Genomic DNA, 17,343 nt, shown 5'->3' with positions numbered 1-17,343 from the left:
GCATGCACCGCAGATGGGATTTCTCCCCTCCCTCCTCTGCTTTTTACTGACCCGGAAGCCTCAGCGACTCACTTCCGGGTGCGGGTTACTCTATGGGACTACAGCTCCCAGAATGCCGCGCGCCATCGTGGGCCCGCCCGCCCTTTCCACGGGGCCGCTGCAGGATGGAGAGGCGGGAAGAGAGCGCGAGCGCGAGCGGCTTCAGGAAGGTGCGGGGGGCGGGGGCCGCCTCAGGGCTGTACGAGGTGCCCCGCGCTAACCACCGCCCGGCCCGGCCCTGTGGCGCAGCGGGCCCGCGCTCCGGGAGCTGGCGCGCGCTTCCCGCGCTGGGCGGTCGGGGCCGGTCGTGGCGCCGCCGAGGGATGCTCCGTCTCCTGGTCCCCGGGCATCTTGGCGGCGGCCTGCCCCAGCTCGGCCCTGCCCCGCTGCCAACGGACCCCCAGGCCCTACCGCTCCCGGGGGCTGACGGCTTCCCGCCAAACGCCTCCGCCAGCCCCCGGCCACCTGCCCTCCGGCCCGGCCCGGCCCTGCGCCCCGCCCCCACCTCTGTAACCAGCTGAGCGGGTCAGCGCTGCCGTGCCGCGCCCGAGCCTGTCCGCCAAAAGCTCCCCACGCGCAGCCCCCTGCCCTCACCCGTCCCCGCCCCATCTCCCCGGGAACGAACCCGCAGGGGCTGGGAGACCCGGCCCCCATCGCTGCCTCACAGAAGAGCAGTTTCTAGTCTCTCTCCTGGTCAGTGGGCTGCTTTCCCCCACCGCCTTCAACTCGCTAACTTTGGTGCTATCGGCAATGATGCTCTATTGGCCAGTCAAGGCTGCTAGGTTGTGTCTTGCCGGGTAGGCTAGCACCAGGCTCTTGAGCTCTAGGTGTGGCTTCTTGTGCTGCACCTGTAGTTTTATTTTGACCTGCCCACTGACTTTTCACTGGTCATGATAGTCCTCTCTCCTTGCAGCTCCTTCCTTCTTGCTGCCTTTGATCAATTCATTTCTGAGTTCAGTGTTGTTTAATGTGTCTGTGCAGATGATATGCAAATCTCTTTCCCTGGCTCTGCCCTCTAATTCCTTTCTCTCTGCCTCAACCTCATCAACTTCTTGCTCCCCTTTAACTTTCTGTGCCAAAAACTGGTTATCAGATAGGATACCCTGCACCCAGAGTTATTGCCTAAGGTTTGGTGCCTGGTATGTTCAGTCCTGGCCTGGATAACTACAGCCTAGCCCTAAACTTAGACTTTACAACAACTTTTAGCATTTACCTTACACCTAACTGAAAGGGTTGCATTGGAGTTTCTAAATCCTCTGCAGTAGGTGTAAACCAGCCGTGGTAGCATTGAGACTCTGACATTGACTTAACTGACTCACTGTGAAGAATAATGCAGAACTGTTTCCATGCAAGCAGCCTAAGATACAGATAAAGGGGAAAAGTGTTTAAGGTTTTATCAAGATGAAACCTTACAGATAGAAACCACAGTTTTGTGTCATTGGAAGTTGAGAATGGCAGCTTTCAGAGACATGAAGCATTCATGTTGATGTAAGTCTTTACATCTTGCCAACTGTTAGGAGTACAAACACTTGAGGGGATATGTGTGTGTGTATGTCTAAACAAAGGTTTCCAACCACAGATTCTCATGCACTGATCAGAAAAGAAAAGTCCTTCTTTCCAAAAACATAATGTGCGGAAATAAGGGATTTAAATATCTACTTATTTGTATTGTGGTAGCACCTAGCAGCCCAGACAAGGCCTGGGTCCTATCTGCTTGGTACTGTACAGATGCTTAGTGAGAGACAATCCCTGCCCCAAAGAGCTTGCAGCCTAAGTAGTAGACAAGACAAAGGGGTGGGAAGGAAAACACAGATAGAGAGAAGTGCTGCCTCAGAAGTGGCTGGGGGATTTCCTCCAGTTGTGGGGTAGGGGAGGACAGGACTGTTTATACAGTTTTTGGCCAGGAAAGGCAGGAAAAGGAGTTTAATTTGTTTCTCACTCACCAGCTCTATTATCATGTTCCCTTTTCATGCAGGAAACTGTTAACAAAATACTTCATCTCCATTTCAAAGATGACAAAACTCGAGGTAAGTGCTTCTCCTGTACTCCCTCTGTAGAGAACTAAGTTCCTACTGCAAATTACCTAGCTGCCTATAGTACAGAGTGTAGCTGTGTCTGTCCCAGGGTATTAGAGACACAAGGTGGGTGAGGTAATATCTTTTATTGGACCATCTTCTGTTGGTGAGAGAGACAAGGTTTCGAGCCACAAAGTGCTCTTATGAAATTCAGAAATACTAGAGGTGACCAGGAAGCCACCCTGGCTCTGTGTTGATTCTCAGTTTAAATGGGCAAACACTTGTTCCCTAGATGTCTAAGGCAGAGGTTCTCAAACTGTGGTCTGTGAGCTCAATTCAGATGGTCCGCAGATAGTTCCTTCTATGGTGTGCACCTGGGTGGCCGCACAAGAGAGAATGAAGGGCTGCCCACCTAATTAGTGGAGCCGCACAGATGTGGCTCCACTAATTAGGGGCCTGGACCCTGGAGAAGATGCACTTGTAAGGTGAGGTGGTGGCCTTGGGGGGAATAGGAGGTGTGTGTGGGGGGCAGTGGGAATTTGGGATGTGCAAGATTGTGGTGCCGGAAAAAGGCGACTTTCTCCAGCTTCAGGGCTGCATCTGCCGGGGAGAGACACCCCCTCCCCCTTCCCAGCCCCAGCTTGGTGACTGCCACAGCAGTGGAGAAATTACTGTTATTAATATGTGAGTTGCATGCTTTTATTTGTAGAACAAAAACATGTTAATTTTTTTTTATATATAACACTTTATCCAAAGCGCTTTACAATAGTTAGCTAACGGTACAAACAGCATTTGGAAAGATCATTAAGTGGTCTGCCGAGACCTCAGCAATTTTCAAGTGGTCCATGGGAAAAAAAAGTTTGAGGAAAAACTGGTCAAAGGCACTAATCTGGCCCCCTTTGCCATAGAAGGTGAGAATCTTTAATATATTTATCCTCCACGTAAGGAAGTGCTGTTATACAGATAAGGAATTAAGACTCAGAGAGACTAAGGGCTTGTCTAACATGGGAAACACTTAGGAAAATTAAGACTGACTAATGAAAGGTGTGAATTTAAAGTGGATTAGTTAAACTGGATTAAAGCCATAGAATCGTAGGCTTGGAAGTGACCTCAAGAGGTCATCTAGTCCAGTCCCCTGAACTCACGGCAGGACTAATGTATTATCTATACCATCCCTGACAGGTGTTTGTCTAACCTGCTCTTAAAAATCTCCCATGGTAGAAATTCCACATCCTGCCTGGACAATTTATTCCAATGTCACAGGTTAGCCACCCCTGCTCTAGGATGTTTTTAATCAGGCCTTTGTGACTTGAAGACATCTAAGTTGTCTAAGTAATTTGTAACTTGTTCTTTCCCTATTTTTGCCTTTGATTCTACCTTATTTTCACTGGCATTCACTATGTTAGACATCCAATCGCTCCTAACCTTTTTGGTGAAAACAAAAAGTCATTTAACACTTCTGCCATTTCCACATTCTCTTATTGTTTTTCTCCCCTCATTGAGTAACAGGCCTACCCTGTCCTTGCTCTTGCTTCTAATGTACTTATAGAATGTTTTCTTGTTATCCTTTGTCTCTAGCTACAGTAGAACCTCAGAGTTACAAACACCTTCGAATTGGAGACTGACCGTAACTCTGAACAAAAGGTTACGGTGATTCTTTCAAAACTTTACAACTGAAGATTGACTTAATACAACTTTCACACTTTACTATGCAGAAGAAAAATGCTGCTTTTAGCGATCTTAATTTAAATGAAACAACCAGAGAAACAGTTTCCTTACCTTGTAAAATCTTTTTTTTAAACTTTGCCTTATTTTTTTAGTAGTTTACGGTTAACACAGTACTATGCTTGCTTTTATTTTTTTTCTCTGCTGCTGCCTGATTGCATACTTCCAGTTCCAAATGAGGTGTGTGGTTGACTGGTCAATTTGTAACTCTGGTGTTTGTAGCTCTGAGGTTCTACTGTAGTTTAATCTTGTTTTTTGCCTTAGCCTTTCTAATTTTGTCCCTACGTGCTTGTGTTGCTGTTTTATATTCATCCTGTGTAATTTGACCTAGTTTCCACTTTTTGTTGGTCTCTTGAGTTTCAGATCATTGAAGATCTGGTTAAGTCAGGGTGGTCTCTTACCATACTCTATCTTTCCTACACAGTGGGATAGTTTGCTTTTGTGCCCTTAATAACATCTCTTTGAAAACTGCCAACTCTCTTGAACTGTTTTTCCCCTTAGATTTGCTTCCCAGGAGATCTTACGTACCAACTCCCTGACTTTGCTAAAGTCTGCCTTCCTGAAATCCATTATCTTTATTAAGCTGTTTTCCCTCCTACCATTCCTTAGAATCATGAAGTCTACCATTTCATGATCACTTTCACCTACGCTGCCTTGCACTTTCAAATTCTCAACCAGTTCATCCCTGTTTGTCAAAATTAACAGCCTTTCCCCTAGTAGCTTTCTCCATCTTCTGAACTAACAGATTGTCTCCAATACATTCCAAGAACTCGTTGGATAATCTGTGCCCTGCTGAGTTATTTTCCCAATAGATGTCTGGGTAGCTGAAGTCCTGTGCATTGGATGATTTTATTTGTTTAAAAAAAGCCTCATTCACCTCTTCTTCCTGGTTAGGTGGTGGGTCGTAGACCCTTACAATGATATCACCCTTCTTTTTCACCCCCTTAATCCTTACCCAGAGACTTTCAACAAGTCTGTCTCCTATTTCCATCTTAACCATGGTCCAATGTGTACATTTTTAATATATAAGGCAACATCTCCCTTTTTTTCCCCTACCTGTCCTTCCTGAGCAAGCTATACCCTTCTATACCCATACTGTATTCCAGCCATGTGTATTGTCCCACCACTGTGATGCCATCTATGGCATAGTTCTGTTTATTAACTAGCATTTCAATTTCTTCTTGCTTATTCCCCATGTATGTCGCATTAGTATACAGACCTCTAAGATACTGATTTGATTTCCTCCTGGTGTTCTCTTGTCTCTCCCTTATCCCGGTTATGACAGCCCATGTTACCCCCAGATTCTGATCTTTCTCCCAGGTCTCCATATTCTGGACTTAGCTGTGGGCTTTTGTCACCTTCCCCATCAAACCTAGCTTAAAGCCCTCCTCACAAGGTTAGCCAGTCTGTATCCAAAGATGCTTTCCCCCCTCCTCATTAGCAGTCCTTCTTCCCAGAACAGCATCCAGTGGTCAAGGAAGCCGAAGCCCTCCTGGTGACACCATCTTCGCAGCCAGGCATTCATTTCTAGGATGGATCTCTCTGCCTAGGCCCCTACCCTTGACCAGAAGGATTGAAGAGAACACCACCTGCGCTTCCAACTCCTTTATCCTTACTCCCAGAGCCCTATAGTCACTTCTGATCTGCTGAGGGTCATACCTTGCAGTATCATTAGTGCCCACATGGGATAGAAGGCAGAGGGCCAGATGATCCTCAACAATTGCTCCATAATGTCTGATGTGGGCCCCTGGCAGTTAGCATGCCTCCTGGGATGTCATGTCAGGCCAACAGATGGGTGCCTCTGTCCCTCTCACCAACCACCACTACACTGTTTCTTCCTGGGAGTGGTGGCTGAGATCCTCCTAGCCTTGGGGGTACATGGCTTCTCCTCTTTCACATTTGGGGTTGATTCTTCATGGCTCGTTGGCAGAGCAGCAGAACAGTTCATCACTATGGTGGGTGGGCTGGGAATAGGGGTAGAGCACTGCCTGCTGCCAGAAGTAACTAGCAGCCAGTGTGCTCCCTGTGACAGAGCCATATTCTCCTTCCCTGGTGGCATGACAGCAGTCCTCTCTAGCTGGATAGTTTCCTCAGCCTTTGACGTCTCTGTATGAATACTCTCAATGAATTCCTCTTGGGCACGGATGCTCCTAAGCCTAGCCATCTCCTCCTGTAGCTCTCCTACCTGCTTCCTGAAAGATTCCGCCAGCAGATACTTTTCACACTGGATAGTCCCCCCAGCCTGGCTTTCTGAGAGTGGGAAATGCAAGCCATAGTGTCTGCAAACCCGCACCATATGTGGATGCTCTCAGTCAGAATTAAAGTGGGTTAGTTTAATTTACTCAAGGGATTTGGCCAGGAGCAGATGGGAAGTTTGTGGTGGAGCAGGGACTTGAACCCAGGTCTTAAGTTCCAGGAAAATGCCGTAAGCTTGTGCCCATCCTTCCTCCTCCTGTTGCATGTCTTCTGATAACGCCACTTTCCTTTTCCTCTAGTCAGCAGTGATGCTTTGCTGCTAATGGCAGAAATGCTGAATGTGTTTGTTCGAGGTAAGTGCTTAGAAGCTGTCCTTTTATTCTCCATACTTGTGGTCGTAGATTTGGGTCAAGTAGAAAAGTTGTGGCAGTTCTGGCAAGGCACTTTGCTTGTGATTTGATGGAGCTTTTCTAAAACTTCCCTCCAGGAAAGGCAATCTTCCATAGAGCTGCTCTTCCTTGGGGTAGTCCAATTAGCAAATCCAGGCTGCTGTGGCAGGACCGTGTAAGGAAACAAGCCTGTTCTGTCAAGTTGCAGGCACCTCACTGCTAGGCAGTTGTACCCTCTGCCTGTGGAATGGCCTTTCTACCTTGCTAGGTTGCCACTCCTTGGTGCAACAGCACAAGCCAGTGTGAGTGAAGAGGAGCCAGCTATCTTCTCAGCTGTGGTTGTATAATGCCACGAAAGACTCCATTTTACACAAGACTGGGATGCTAAAATCAAGAGGGATCTTGAGAAAGTGCTTCCCTGTGGTGCTGTAGGTGCACCCCAAAATCCAACCCTATTAGCTTAGGACTTCCTTTTCCACACCTACTTGTGATGTTTGTCTTGTCTTGCATGTGTGGTGCAGAAGCTGCAGCTCGCAGCGCACGGCAGGCTCAAGCCGAGGACTTGGACAGGGTGGATATTGAACACGTGGAGAAAGTGCTGCCACAGCTGGTATGTAAAGTGTAGTTCAGCTTCCCCTGCTAACAGGATAAGGATGTGGGCAGAGGCATCTTAATCCCCTTCCTTCAGGGGGATGTTTGACTAGTTAGTAATATCCGTACAGGGCTGCTGGGGACCCCACCGATGTGTTAATGACTAGTTTGGAACGGCCTCTTACTGTTATGAGAACTAAAGCAGCTGCTGCTCTCTCCTTACAGCTTCTGGATTTTTAGAGGCCTGATCAAGCAGAATGGGATGCATCAGCTGCTAAGAGGAGAAAGTCCTGACCTGGGAGTTAATCTGATACCGAATGTCTGGACTGGCATCCTGTTTTACTACGGGGATGGGCATTGTTGTTGCTTCACTATGCCCTGGCCATCTTGCTGCAGTAGCAGCTGCTTCCTCACCCCTCTCATCTGAGCAGAGCAAGCCCTCAGCAACTGCAAAGAGTAAGATGCCATTCTAAAAAGGATGTTGCACATTTTGATTGTTGTAAACCAAATGACTATTGCAGGGCATCTTGCCCTCAAAAGCTGGGTCCCATCCTGCTCCTGCAATAGCAGTTTGCAGTTCACAGCCCAGAATGAATAGCATGGCCAAAGCACTGCTACTTTCTCTACCAGTGAAAGAAACAGGTGCCACTCTGTGGAAAGAGTGAGTGGCTGGAAACCTTCCTCTAGCTGTGGGCTCTCATCACCTCAGCAGGCTGCTATGGCAGGGTTTAAAGCCCAATTCCATGGCTGTCTGAGTAGTTTAACTAAACAGGCGCTCAGCTGAAGGTCTGTGCCAAAAGCAGGTACCTGATCTTTGTTTTATAAATAAACAGTGCGTCTCCCCCACTACTTTCCAGCATTCCTCCAGGGCAGTGACATCAAAGAGTGCTTAGAACCTTTTAACTGTTTGATATTCTTCTCAGAAGCTGCTTCCCTCTGCTATAAATTTGTTCTCACAAAGAAACATCAATAAATCAAAAATAAGTCTCCCTGGCTCAGGCTTTTCACTGCAATTAATCATCGAAAGTCAAGTTGCTTCAAAGACTTGTTCAGCTTCCCCCACCCTCATCTCTAAATCTTCACAGGCGAAAAGGAAAACTCTTAAAAAGGGACAGAATAACAAACAGCATGTGTGAGAATCCCACATCATGGGACAGCGTGTCCCCTTTGCCAGCAGGGGAGAGGGAAGCTATGAAATAAGAAACCTTACACATGTAGGCAGGACCTACACTGCTGAACCTGGCTTTGTTGGGAAATATTAGGCCTGCTGCTGCAGAAGCAGCTGACACCAACATGTCTGAGAACGAGCTTTGCAGTTGCTTATTGTCTTTTATTTGTGGGGTCCATTGTGAAAAGTGGTAGAGATTTCCCAACTGCCCCTGCTAGCAGGCAAGGAGTGGATGGGCCACTAGCACTGCTCTCCCCCATTCAGGCTATGACCACTGGTGATATGATGGGGGAAGCTTTGGTTGCCTCCTTTGTATGTTGATCAAGGTCTGCAGATCATAGTTCTACAAGCACCAGGCAGGTTGAGGCTTTATGAAGAGATTACTAGTAGAGGTCAGGTCAAATGATTATCTAATTCATCACATGCTAAGTAATTCATGTATGACTCTGCTACTGTGTATTAGGAACAAGGACTCCACATTGATTGCCCTGCTGGAAAGCCTGCAGTTGTCAGTGCGTAAGATTGTCTCAGGGCCTAGCTATGTTTTTGTAGAGAGCACTTGCTGTTTCCATGGAAGGAGAAAGGTATGTTAAAGATCCAGCGCACACTGCACTGTGATGTCACTTCCATGAGCCAGCAAGAAACCGACAGCTGTTTAAGTCTACTTCCTTGTGTGAAGCAGGCTAAAGATAACCACAGAAGTGGAGGTGTGTAAGTGGTAAGGCCAATCTTTAATGGTGGCTACCAGCATTAACCAACCACTCTATGAACAGAGGATGAGTTTGTTTGGTGACTGTTGAAGGGGGCAGCCTTTCACCATCCTACTGACCTTGCACAGGCTGTTAGACAGACAAGCTTGGGCAGAGAATTGGCTGAATGAGGTAATGTGCATAATTAGCACTATGAAGGCTGGCTCCTATGACCTAGAAGCCAAATGCCACCTGCTTCCCAGTGGCACAGCCCATTAGTCATAGTGTAATTGGAGGAGCAAGAGTTACCTTGACTCTAGGAATCCAATTAAACCCAACACTTCCTGGGGCTGTTGCTTACCTAAAGTTACACAGAAATTGTGCTAGGACGTTAATGTCCCTAAGCTTGGTAAAGTAGCAGTTAAGCTTCCTTGCTGAAGCGCACACACCATCCCCCAGATTAGGCCAGCAGCTCTAGCCTCTCACCCCAGTCAGTTATTAACCCAGATAATGCCCCAAGACCAGCTCGTTATTGCTGGTAGAAGGGATAATGGAGAAGCCTTTTAGATTTCAATAGGAAGATACAGGACACTCTTACAGAGCAAATGCCCTATCAAAGCACTTTTTAACTAGCAGTAAGGCATGTCTCAAGGAATTGCTGCCACTTGCCAGCCCAACAGTAGCATTTGATCACGGCTGTAGTCTCTAGAAGAGATAAAGGAGGATCAGTGAAATCAAAAGGGACAAGTGGTGATGGGAGCTCTTATCAGCCAAGCTTCTGTTATCCATTCTATGGCTGGTTGTGTCAAGCAACATCGGCTCATACATGCTACCCATGCAGAAATAGCATGAGTTAACTCCCTGGCCCCAGATGTGTGTCATGTGAAGCAGCTCTGTCCCTCAGCCCATCGCACAGTACACCCAGCACATTGATTAAGATGGACTATTCCACAAGCTATGAAAGAGCAACCTTCAGCACAGTCCCAGAGGAAACAGCAACATAGAAGCAGCTCTAGAATAGGGCACAGTTGGAAGGAAACTCACCAAGCACCTGGCCAGAAAGGATGGATTCTGTTATTAAACTGGTTAAGCCTAAAGTAACAATTTTAGAATTAAATTAGTTAGTTTAATCCTTTTCATCTCAGTGGAATCTTGCTATAGTTTCTCCCTTGTGCAACTCCTCCCGTGCCTGGATGAGTGGTTGTTGTCTATATGAGAACATTTACTATTTAGAGCAGCAAATAGTCAATTCCCCAGTGCCAGAGGCTGCAGCACACATCCTGTCTGTTCAAGTTTGGGTATCACATAAGAAATCAATCTTCTCTCCCTTACAGGCTGCTCCCTCAGTTTTAGGTTTCCTTTTTCCTCTTCTACCTTTCTTTCATTGCTCCCCCTCCTTCTGATGTTCATCAAAGCATTTGGGAGCATGTGGAAGTAATTAGACCTGAAGGGAAATGTTGGCCAGTCTGGGAGACAATGACAAGTGCCAGGAACTCTGGGTGCCCCTTTCAGCCACTTTGAAGTTCATTCAGATGGTACAAAACTCAGTTTTGCTTTGTTGAGAAAAAAAAAAAGGGGGGGGGGGGGGGCGCGTCAGGCCCAATGAATAGGGAGCAGGTTCCTGTGAACTGATAAAGAAACAGAACAGTAGGGAAGAAATACATTATCAAAGAGCCCGACAAAAAGCCTCCTATGGCCACTCTGCTTTATTACATCTACAAATTGTGGAGACACACACACAGTTCAATGAAAAACTCTGTACAGGGAAAACAAATGGTGAGAATTATTACCATAACACAGTAGCTCTGTCCAACTGGAATTACTGGACTATGAAAAAACTTCAAATAAAATACAGCAGCCTGGATAGTGTGGCACTACAGATCTCATCTTTGTGGCAGGCACATTTCTAAACCTTAACTTGCATCCCAACCGTGCACATGCATGCAGCAGAGCAGCACTCATACTGCAAACAGCAATTCCATTGCAGGCAACATCAAAGCCAAAGAAATCAGCAGATGGAGAGTCAAATGAAGAGACCTTTCACTGGAGTTTTGCTCTCATTAGAGGAGTAATGAATTATGTTAATTATGTGTAATGGAAATAAAACAGCTCAGTCCAGAGGCATATTCCATGGGCATGCCATTAATAGATACCTACATTCTTTATTAACAAGACTTCACCAGTGGAAAACAGACAAGTACAGTGACGCAGGAAGTTCTCACCAAAAGCCACTCAGTAAATTGTGAGTTATCAAAACAGCTCCTGCAGGACAACCAGCAGCTGCAGCCACTGCCACACCATAGGGACAAGCCAAGCTCTGGGCAACACTTTACAGCTGTAGGTGAAACTGATTTTAGCACTAAGGTCTTGTTCCGGGTAACAGAGCAGCCACACTGCTTTAGGTAACCTCCGAAGACAGAAATTAGAAGACTTGAGTGTCAAACACCTATAGAAGCAAAGTCAAGAGATGGCTAGGAAGAATTCTCTCTGCCTGCTCCTTTCAGATTACATGCATGCAGGACACCTTGAGTTTCTCCTGATCCTGCTTTTATTGCCAGGCAGACAGTGTTACAACACATGGGACTTTGTCTGCTCCCAACAAGGCAGAATTAGCAACATGAAATAGCTATTCTATTTCATTTTTTTAAGAAATAAATCATGTTGTTCAGGTCTCTCCAGGACCACCAATGGTTTATTACAAACTTTGTAGCAGTTCATATGGAAAGAAGTGCAATTGATTCTGCTGCTTCTCAGTCCAGCCAAGTAATCTTGCAGGCCCAGCACCTGGGATGTTTCATCTCTTCCCAGCTGCAAAAAGAAAACATAAGGAGGGGTTTATAGCACTTATCAGAATCCTGTTAGAGAGAAAGGGTGAGGGCTGCGTCTCCAAACCCTACCAGGGTCACAGGGGCCTGTCCTACATCCTCACCCAATAATGTGATGACCTAGCTGAGGCCCTGAGCACACTGGGCTCCACTCTCCAGCTGTACCCAGGTGGTATATTTATAGCACTTTAGCGCAGAGCTTGGTAAGAACTGAACAGTGGAGCCTACAACAACAGTGTGACTTCCAGGGCAGATATGGCTACCCCCTCCATTCCCAGACACACTGCTATCCACTCCTACTTGGCTGCTCACAGCCCTCTCAACACTGCTGATCTCGGGCGGGCAGGCAGGACAGGTGGTTAACATCTTCACTTCTTGCACTACAGACTTTAACCAAATATTCCCTACAGGGAAGAGAAAGGTTCTTCACCCAGCATGGGAATGCATCATGCATATTGCTTCTGCAGACTCCCAGGTACCTGCATCAACAGCCAAGAGTCATTCTAAAGGCGTTCAGCCATATGGGAGCAAACGGACTAAACCACAGATTTGCTATTTCCACAGTTACTTGATGCCCTACTTTAAGCTTGCTGGAGCACCTGCCAGAATCAAATGGTAAAATTTTAATTTCAAAAGCTATCATCAGCTCTCAGCCAGAGATTTTAGCTCTGCTTTGGGTTTTTTGGAAGGAGAGGAGTGGAGGGGGTTGGCTACAAAAATGTTAGATGGTCTTTCTGAACTCTGATGACCCATTGTGTGTGCACATAATTCAAGAACCTCTCTTCCCATTCACTTCATGTCCCAGATCTAACCTATCATTTTGAGACAGAAATTGATACTGTGGATTTTTGATAGAAATTCGGTTGCAATCTTAATTACAGATTTCAGAGCGATGGCCACCGCTCCATAGCAATAAGCACTAACAATGAAGTATTAATGACAGAATTTTAGCAAGACTGCACAATCAAGGCAAAGGGGATGGTTCTGAGATAGATGGTGCCAGCACACGGAAACAGCCCAAATAGCTTTTACGGAGGTCTGGGGCTTTTCCTTATCACAATTGGGACATCAGATCCACATCATGCCCATCAGCAATTCAATTGAATAGTTCTGAGATCACAAGTCATGGCAGTTGACTCCTGCAGTGAGGCTCTGCAGAGCAGGGAGGGAAAGCTCTCCCTCTGATCCCAGATGATACCTGGCAGCTTCAGCCACTTTGGTACTTTTTCAGGGGGGCTTCTCACTGGCTGTGACGTTTCATTGGCTCTTGTTGGTTCTGGGTTCTCTGCAGTTCTTTTCCCATCTGTCTCCTCTGGCCCAACTGGGGGTGGAACAGCTGTTTCTGAAACTGGTGGAGCAGAAGGGACTATTGATTTGGACAAGCCTCTGAGAAGAGAAACAAGAAAGCAGAATGAAAGCAAGATTTTCACACTGGTCTCCACATACCCAGCCCAGTGATTCATCAGGTCCAGGCCTTGAAAGGTTAATCTTCACTCCAGAAGCAAAGGCTTTAGGGCACATACCAGTCGGTAAGCAGAAGATCTTCCAGCTCCTGCCCGATTTAGCAACAGACATGCATCCCCATTTGAGCAGGGTTCACCAAGCTGCAAAGTCGTCAATAAGCCTGAGAGCAGGGGAGGTTTTTTCTGGTGCCTGTAGGTTCTGCCCCTCTCCACCAGGAGAGGTGTTGATTCCACCCTTCCCTTCCCACAAATGCCCACTCACATTAGGTAGCTTTGCTCACAGTCCCTACCTAGCTACTAGCAAGTCAGCCGTGGAAGGGGACACTGCGGACTCCAGCAGTTCTGGTCTCAAGTAACAATCTGTAAAACAAACCCAAGCACATACATTTGTTAAGATAGTAACATCCGCCAACCTGCTGACACTTTTACTGCAGCACCTCAGAACCACGTAGCTCCAGCTAATCCCCTTGTGTTTGCTTCAGTGAGTTTCTTCTGCCTTTTCCCAACACAATAGCCAACATTGTTAGCCACTAGGTGGTAGTGACCCTCTCAAGCCATGCTGATTCCCACCAAACTTCTATCTTCTGAATACTCTTTGCCATTTCTAATCCATTCCTCAAAACTTGTGGTTTTCAGGCACTTGATCTCTGCATCTCAGAGATTATGTTCTCTCCCTTTACACCTCTAAGAGAGACAGACACTAATATTAACAGCATCACAAATACGTCAGAGAATCAGAGATTGTCCATCTCCACAGGAAGCCACAAGAGGTTGGTCCCTTCAGTGCAATTTCTTGTTCTTTGTCTTGTTTAATTTTAAAGCAACGGGATTTCCACACTTCCCTTCAGAGACCACCACTCCATGTTTGTCTACTGTGCCTACTCCATAGCCTAATAAATCTCATAAGAAATGCTTCCTGATTTACATTTACAATTATGTTAGTTAACTTGCATTAAACTGGCAATCAACGTAAGTTGAAACAGAACCAAGCTAGTCTAGACGAGGCCATAGTGATTCACAGTAGAGGCAGAGGCACTGGCAATGCAAGAGTCACATAAACCTCATCCCTTCTCCTACCAATGCCTCTCAACCCTGAGCTGGAAGTACCAACACTGGGGAAGTTCTCTCTCTAGGATACAGGAGTCTCTCTGCTGAGACTGCTAACAAAAGGAGCTAATTAGTGCTAATTGTGGGGAATTGTCTGCTAGGAATAGCACAGAGCTACTGCACCCCAGAGCTACTGCACTCATTTTACCCAGCCAAGGAGATTAATGATTTACACTCATTCCAACCTTAGACTGAACACAAACCAGTGCTGCCCATGCAAGGCTCCATATTCCACCCCCAAATACCTAAGCCATCTAGCCCTCCTGTCCTTCATTCCAGTGTCTCCACTCCTAGCTTTGTTTGGGATCTCTTGTTGGAGCAAAGGAGTTTTCAGGAGCTGGCTGGTGATATGGCTGGGAGGCAGACAGGGCTCTGACCTCCCAAGGGAGCTGGGGTGCCCGAGGACCCCAAGATGCACCTAACTGAGAGGGGATGCTGTTGTCTGTGCCTGCAAGACCTGTCTTGGACTGTATTCCTGTCATCTAAATAAATCTGCTGCTTTACTGGCTGGCTGAGAGTCATGGTGAATCGCAGGAAGTCGGGGGTGCAGGGCCCTGAGTCCCCCCACACTCCGTGACAACTTTCTGAAGCCACGGACACGATTCATTTGGCTAACACACAGCAGCTGTGGAGCCAGCTGAAGAAGAGATGGCAGTAACTCACCTCTGTTCTCCTCAGATCCAAAGTGAATGACAGATGCTGGGAAGAGGTTAGCCTGAAACAAAGGGGAAAGAGATGGATGAAAAGGGGACCGGGCAAGCTGCAGGGTTGTCAGCCAGCCAGCCAGCCAGCCTTGGACATTACATATACCTCTCTAAGGGAAACCCAATCTCTTCCCCAACCCAGGGTAAAGGCACTGCAGCCATGAAAACATGGGTATTTGCTCATCAACCCTCTCCACCCCTGAAGCACCAATCCCTACTGTAGGCAGCAAAGCCCCTTAAAATAAATGCAACTGTCTGAGTTGCAGGAGGGCTGAAACTGAACATGACAGCAGCTCGGACACTTCTTTGCCAGTTATGTCCTGGCTGCATCTTCTGGATCCCAGTTTAAAATAAAAGCAAATGCAAGCAGGATGGGCAAGCCAGTTTTCAGTGTACTGAGTACCATCTACACAGACTTATTTGAGGAACCTAGGTGGCGTTCAGTGACAGCCCCTGGAATCTGCTACTCTCAGTGATTTTCAGCTTAATTTAGAGACTTACTGACTCCCTGTGGGAAGCAGTCTCCCCAGGGGCCGTGCTCCACCCCATGTTTATACTGTCCCATTGGCATATGCAGAACAGACACCTTGTGGGCAAGCCTGCATCATGCCTCACTTTCTCTCTCTGTCTGCATTACCAGGGTCACCTGCTCTTCCTTCCCCTCCTTGAGAACCCTAGAACATCTCTGGCTTCAGATTCTGGTTTCACTGTTGCTAACAGCTGCCCCTTTCCTCTCCTGGAGGGAGCCTGAAGAGGCTGGGGATCAATGTTCCATTAATGCAAGTCAAAGAAGTTGTTTTACAGTCTGCCACAGAGACCAGCAACTATGAAACTAAGGAAATAGCAGTGCTGATTTGAGCTAGTCAGTGCAGGGGCTAGTCGCCACCACAGTGCACCCCAATCCTAACCTTCAAGTCTCCCTTGCTATTCTAGTCCTGCTCCACAAGCCAGGCCTACAGTCCTCCACTCTGCTATTCTAGGTTTGCATCTCATTTAGAGAAGCTGCCAATCATACTAGAGAATGCTTAGCCCTTATTGAATTTTACCTACAGAGTGTTGTACAAACTTCGGCTTTTTTTTTTTTTTTTTTTTAAACAAGTTGGGGGGTGATGTGGAAATAATGCATCCAGGTCAAGTTGTGGGGAGTAAGTGATTATAGTACTGTCCTATTAGCCACAGATAAACAAGGAGCAATGTTTTCAGTTCATAGATATTAAGGCCAGAAGGGACCTTTGGCGCATCTAGTCTGACATGCTGTATATCATAGGCCAGAGAATTTCACCCAGTTACCCCTGTAGCAAACCAAATAACTTGTCTGACTAAAATGTATCTTCCAGAAAGGCATCCAGTCTTCATTTGAAGACTGCAAGAGAGGAAGAATCCATCACTTCTCTTGGTAGTATGTTCCAGTAGTTAATCATTTGCTGTTAAAAATCTGTTTTATTTCTAATTTAATCTGGCTTCGGCTTCCAGCCATTGTTCTACCTTTCTTTGGTACATGAAGGAGCTCTTTGGCACCTAGTATTTTCTCCCGGAGATGGTATTCTTTCTACTAACCAAGTCACCTCTCAATCTTCTTTTTGATAAACTAAAGAGATTGAGCTCTAAGTCTCTCCCTGTAAGACATTTTCTCCAACCCTCAAATTATTTGTGGCTCTTTTTTGTACTCTCTCCAGAGTTTCTGTGCCCTTTTAAAAAGTGGACAGTCTCAGCAATGCCATATGTAGAGGTAAAATCACTTCTCCCTCCCGCTCACTACTCCACAGTTTATACACCTAAGCCTGCATTAGCCCTTTTTGTCACAGCATCGCGTAGGGAGTTCATGTTCAGTTTTTAGTTCACTATGACTCCTAAATCCTTTTCTGTAGGCATGGCCTGCATTCTTTATTCCTAGGATGTCTGACCTTGCATGTAGCTGTATTACAATACATTTTGCTTGAATGGGCCCAGCTTACAAAGTGATCCAGATACATTTGTATGATGGGCCTGTCATTTACCATTCTGTCAATTTTTGTGTCATCCGCAAATTTTAATCAGCAGTGATTTTATAATTATTTTCAGATTGTCAATGAAAATGTTGAATAGCATTGGGCAGAGAACTGATCCCTACAGAACCCCACTAGAAACTCCCCCATTCAATGAGCTACTTTTTGATACGTCAGTTAGCCAGTTCTTAATCCATTTAACATGTGCTTTATTGATACTGTATGGTGCTAATTTTTTCACGGGACTGTTGTGCGGTAATATGTCAAATGCTTTACAAAAGTCTAAGTATACTACATCTATGCAGTTACCTTTACCAACCCATTTGTAATCTCATCATATAATGAAATATCTTTGTGTAAAGAGCCATGATGGAAGGACGCTACTGCAATGCAAAGTCTGGCCACAGGAATGGGGAGATAGGTAGATTCCGACTACCTCTACTGAGA

The 17,343-nt window shown here is 46.3% G+C and overlaps 1 protein-coding gene and 1 long non-coding RNA gene across 2 annotated transcripts; one reads left to right on the top strand and one right to left on the bottom strand.

The window, feature by feature from the left end:
• The first annotated feature begins 70 nt into the window (after nucleotides 1-70).
• Nucleotides 71-7,948, top strand: CENPX (centromere protein X). The gene is made up of 5 exons (XM_034789665.1): nucleotides 71-209; nucleotides 2,015-2,066; nucleotides 6,275-6,328; nucleotides 6,886-6,974; nucleotides 7,181-7,948. The coding sequence occupies exons 1-5, from the start codon at nucleotides 93-95 to the stop codon at nucleotides 7,193-7,195; spliced, it is 327 nt and encodes a 108-aa protein (XP_034645556.1). The 5' UTR covers nucleotides 71-92; the 3' UTR covers nucleotides 7,196-7,948.
• Nucleotides 7,949-10,487: 2,539 nt separating this feature from the next.
• Nucleotides 10,488-15,981, bottom strand: LOC117887268. Its single transcript, XR_004648154.1, has 4 exons — nucleotides 14,871-15,981; nucleotides 13,391-13,460; nucleotides 12,836-13,023; nucleotides 10,488-11,620 (listed from the first exon to the last, which is right to left on the bottom strand). It is a non-coding gene; the product is annotated as an uncharacterized LOC117887268 (long non-coding RNA).
• Between the last annotated feature and the right edge of the window lie 1,362 nt (nucleotides 15,982-17,343).

Source organism: Trachemys scripta, chromosome 14, assembly GCF_013100865.1.
Source record: "Trachemys scripta elegans isolate TJP31775 chromosome 14, CAS_Tse_1.0, whole genome shotgun sequence".
Taxonomy (NCBI): Eukaryota; Metazoa; Chordata; order Testudines; family Emydidae; genus Trachemys; species Trachemys scripta.
This window is presented reverse-complemented; position numbering and strand designations above follow the sequence as displayed.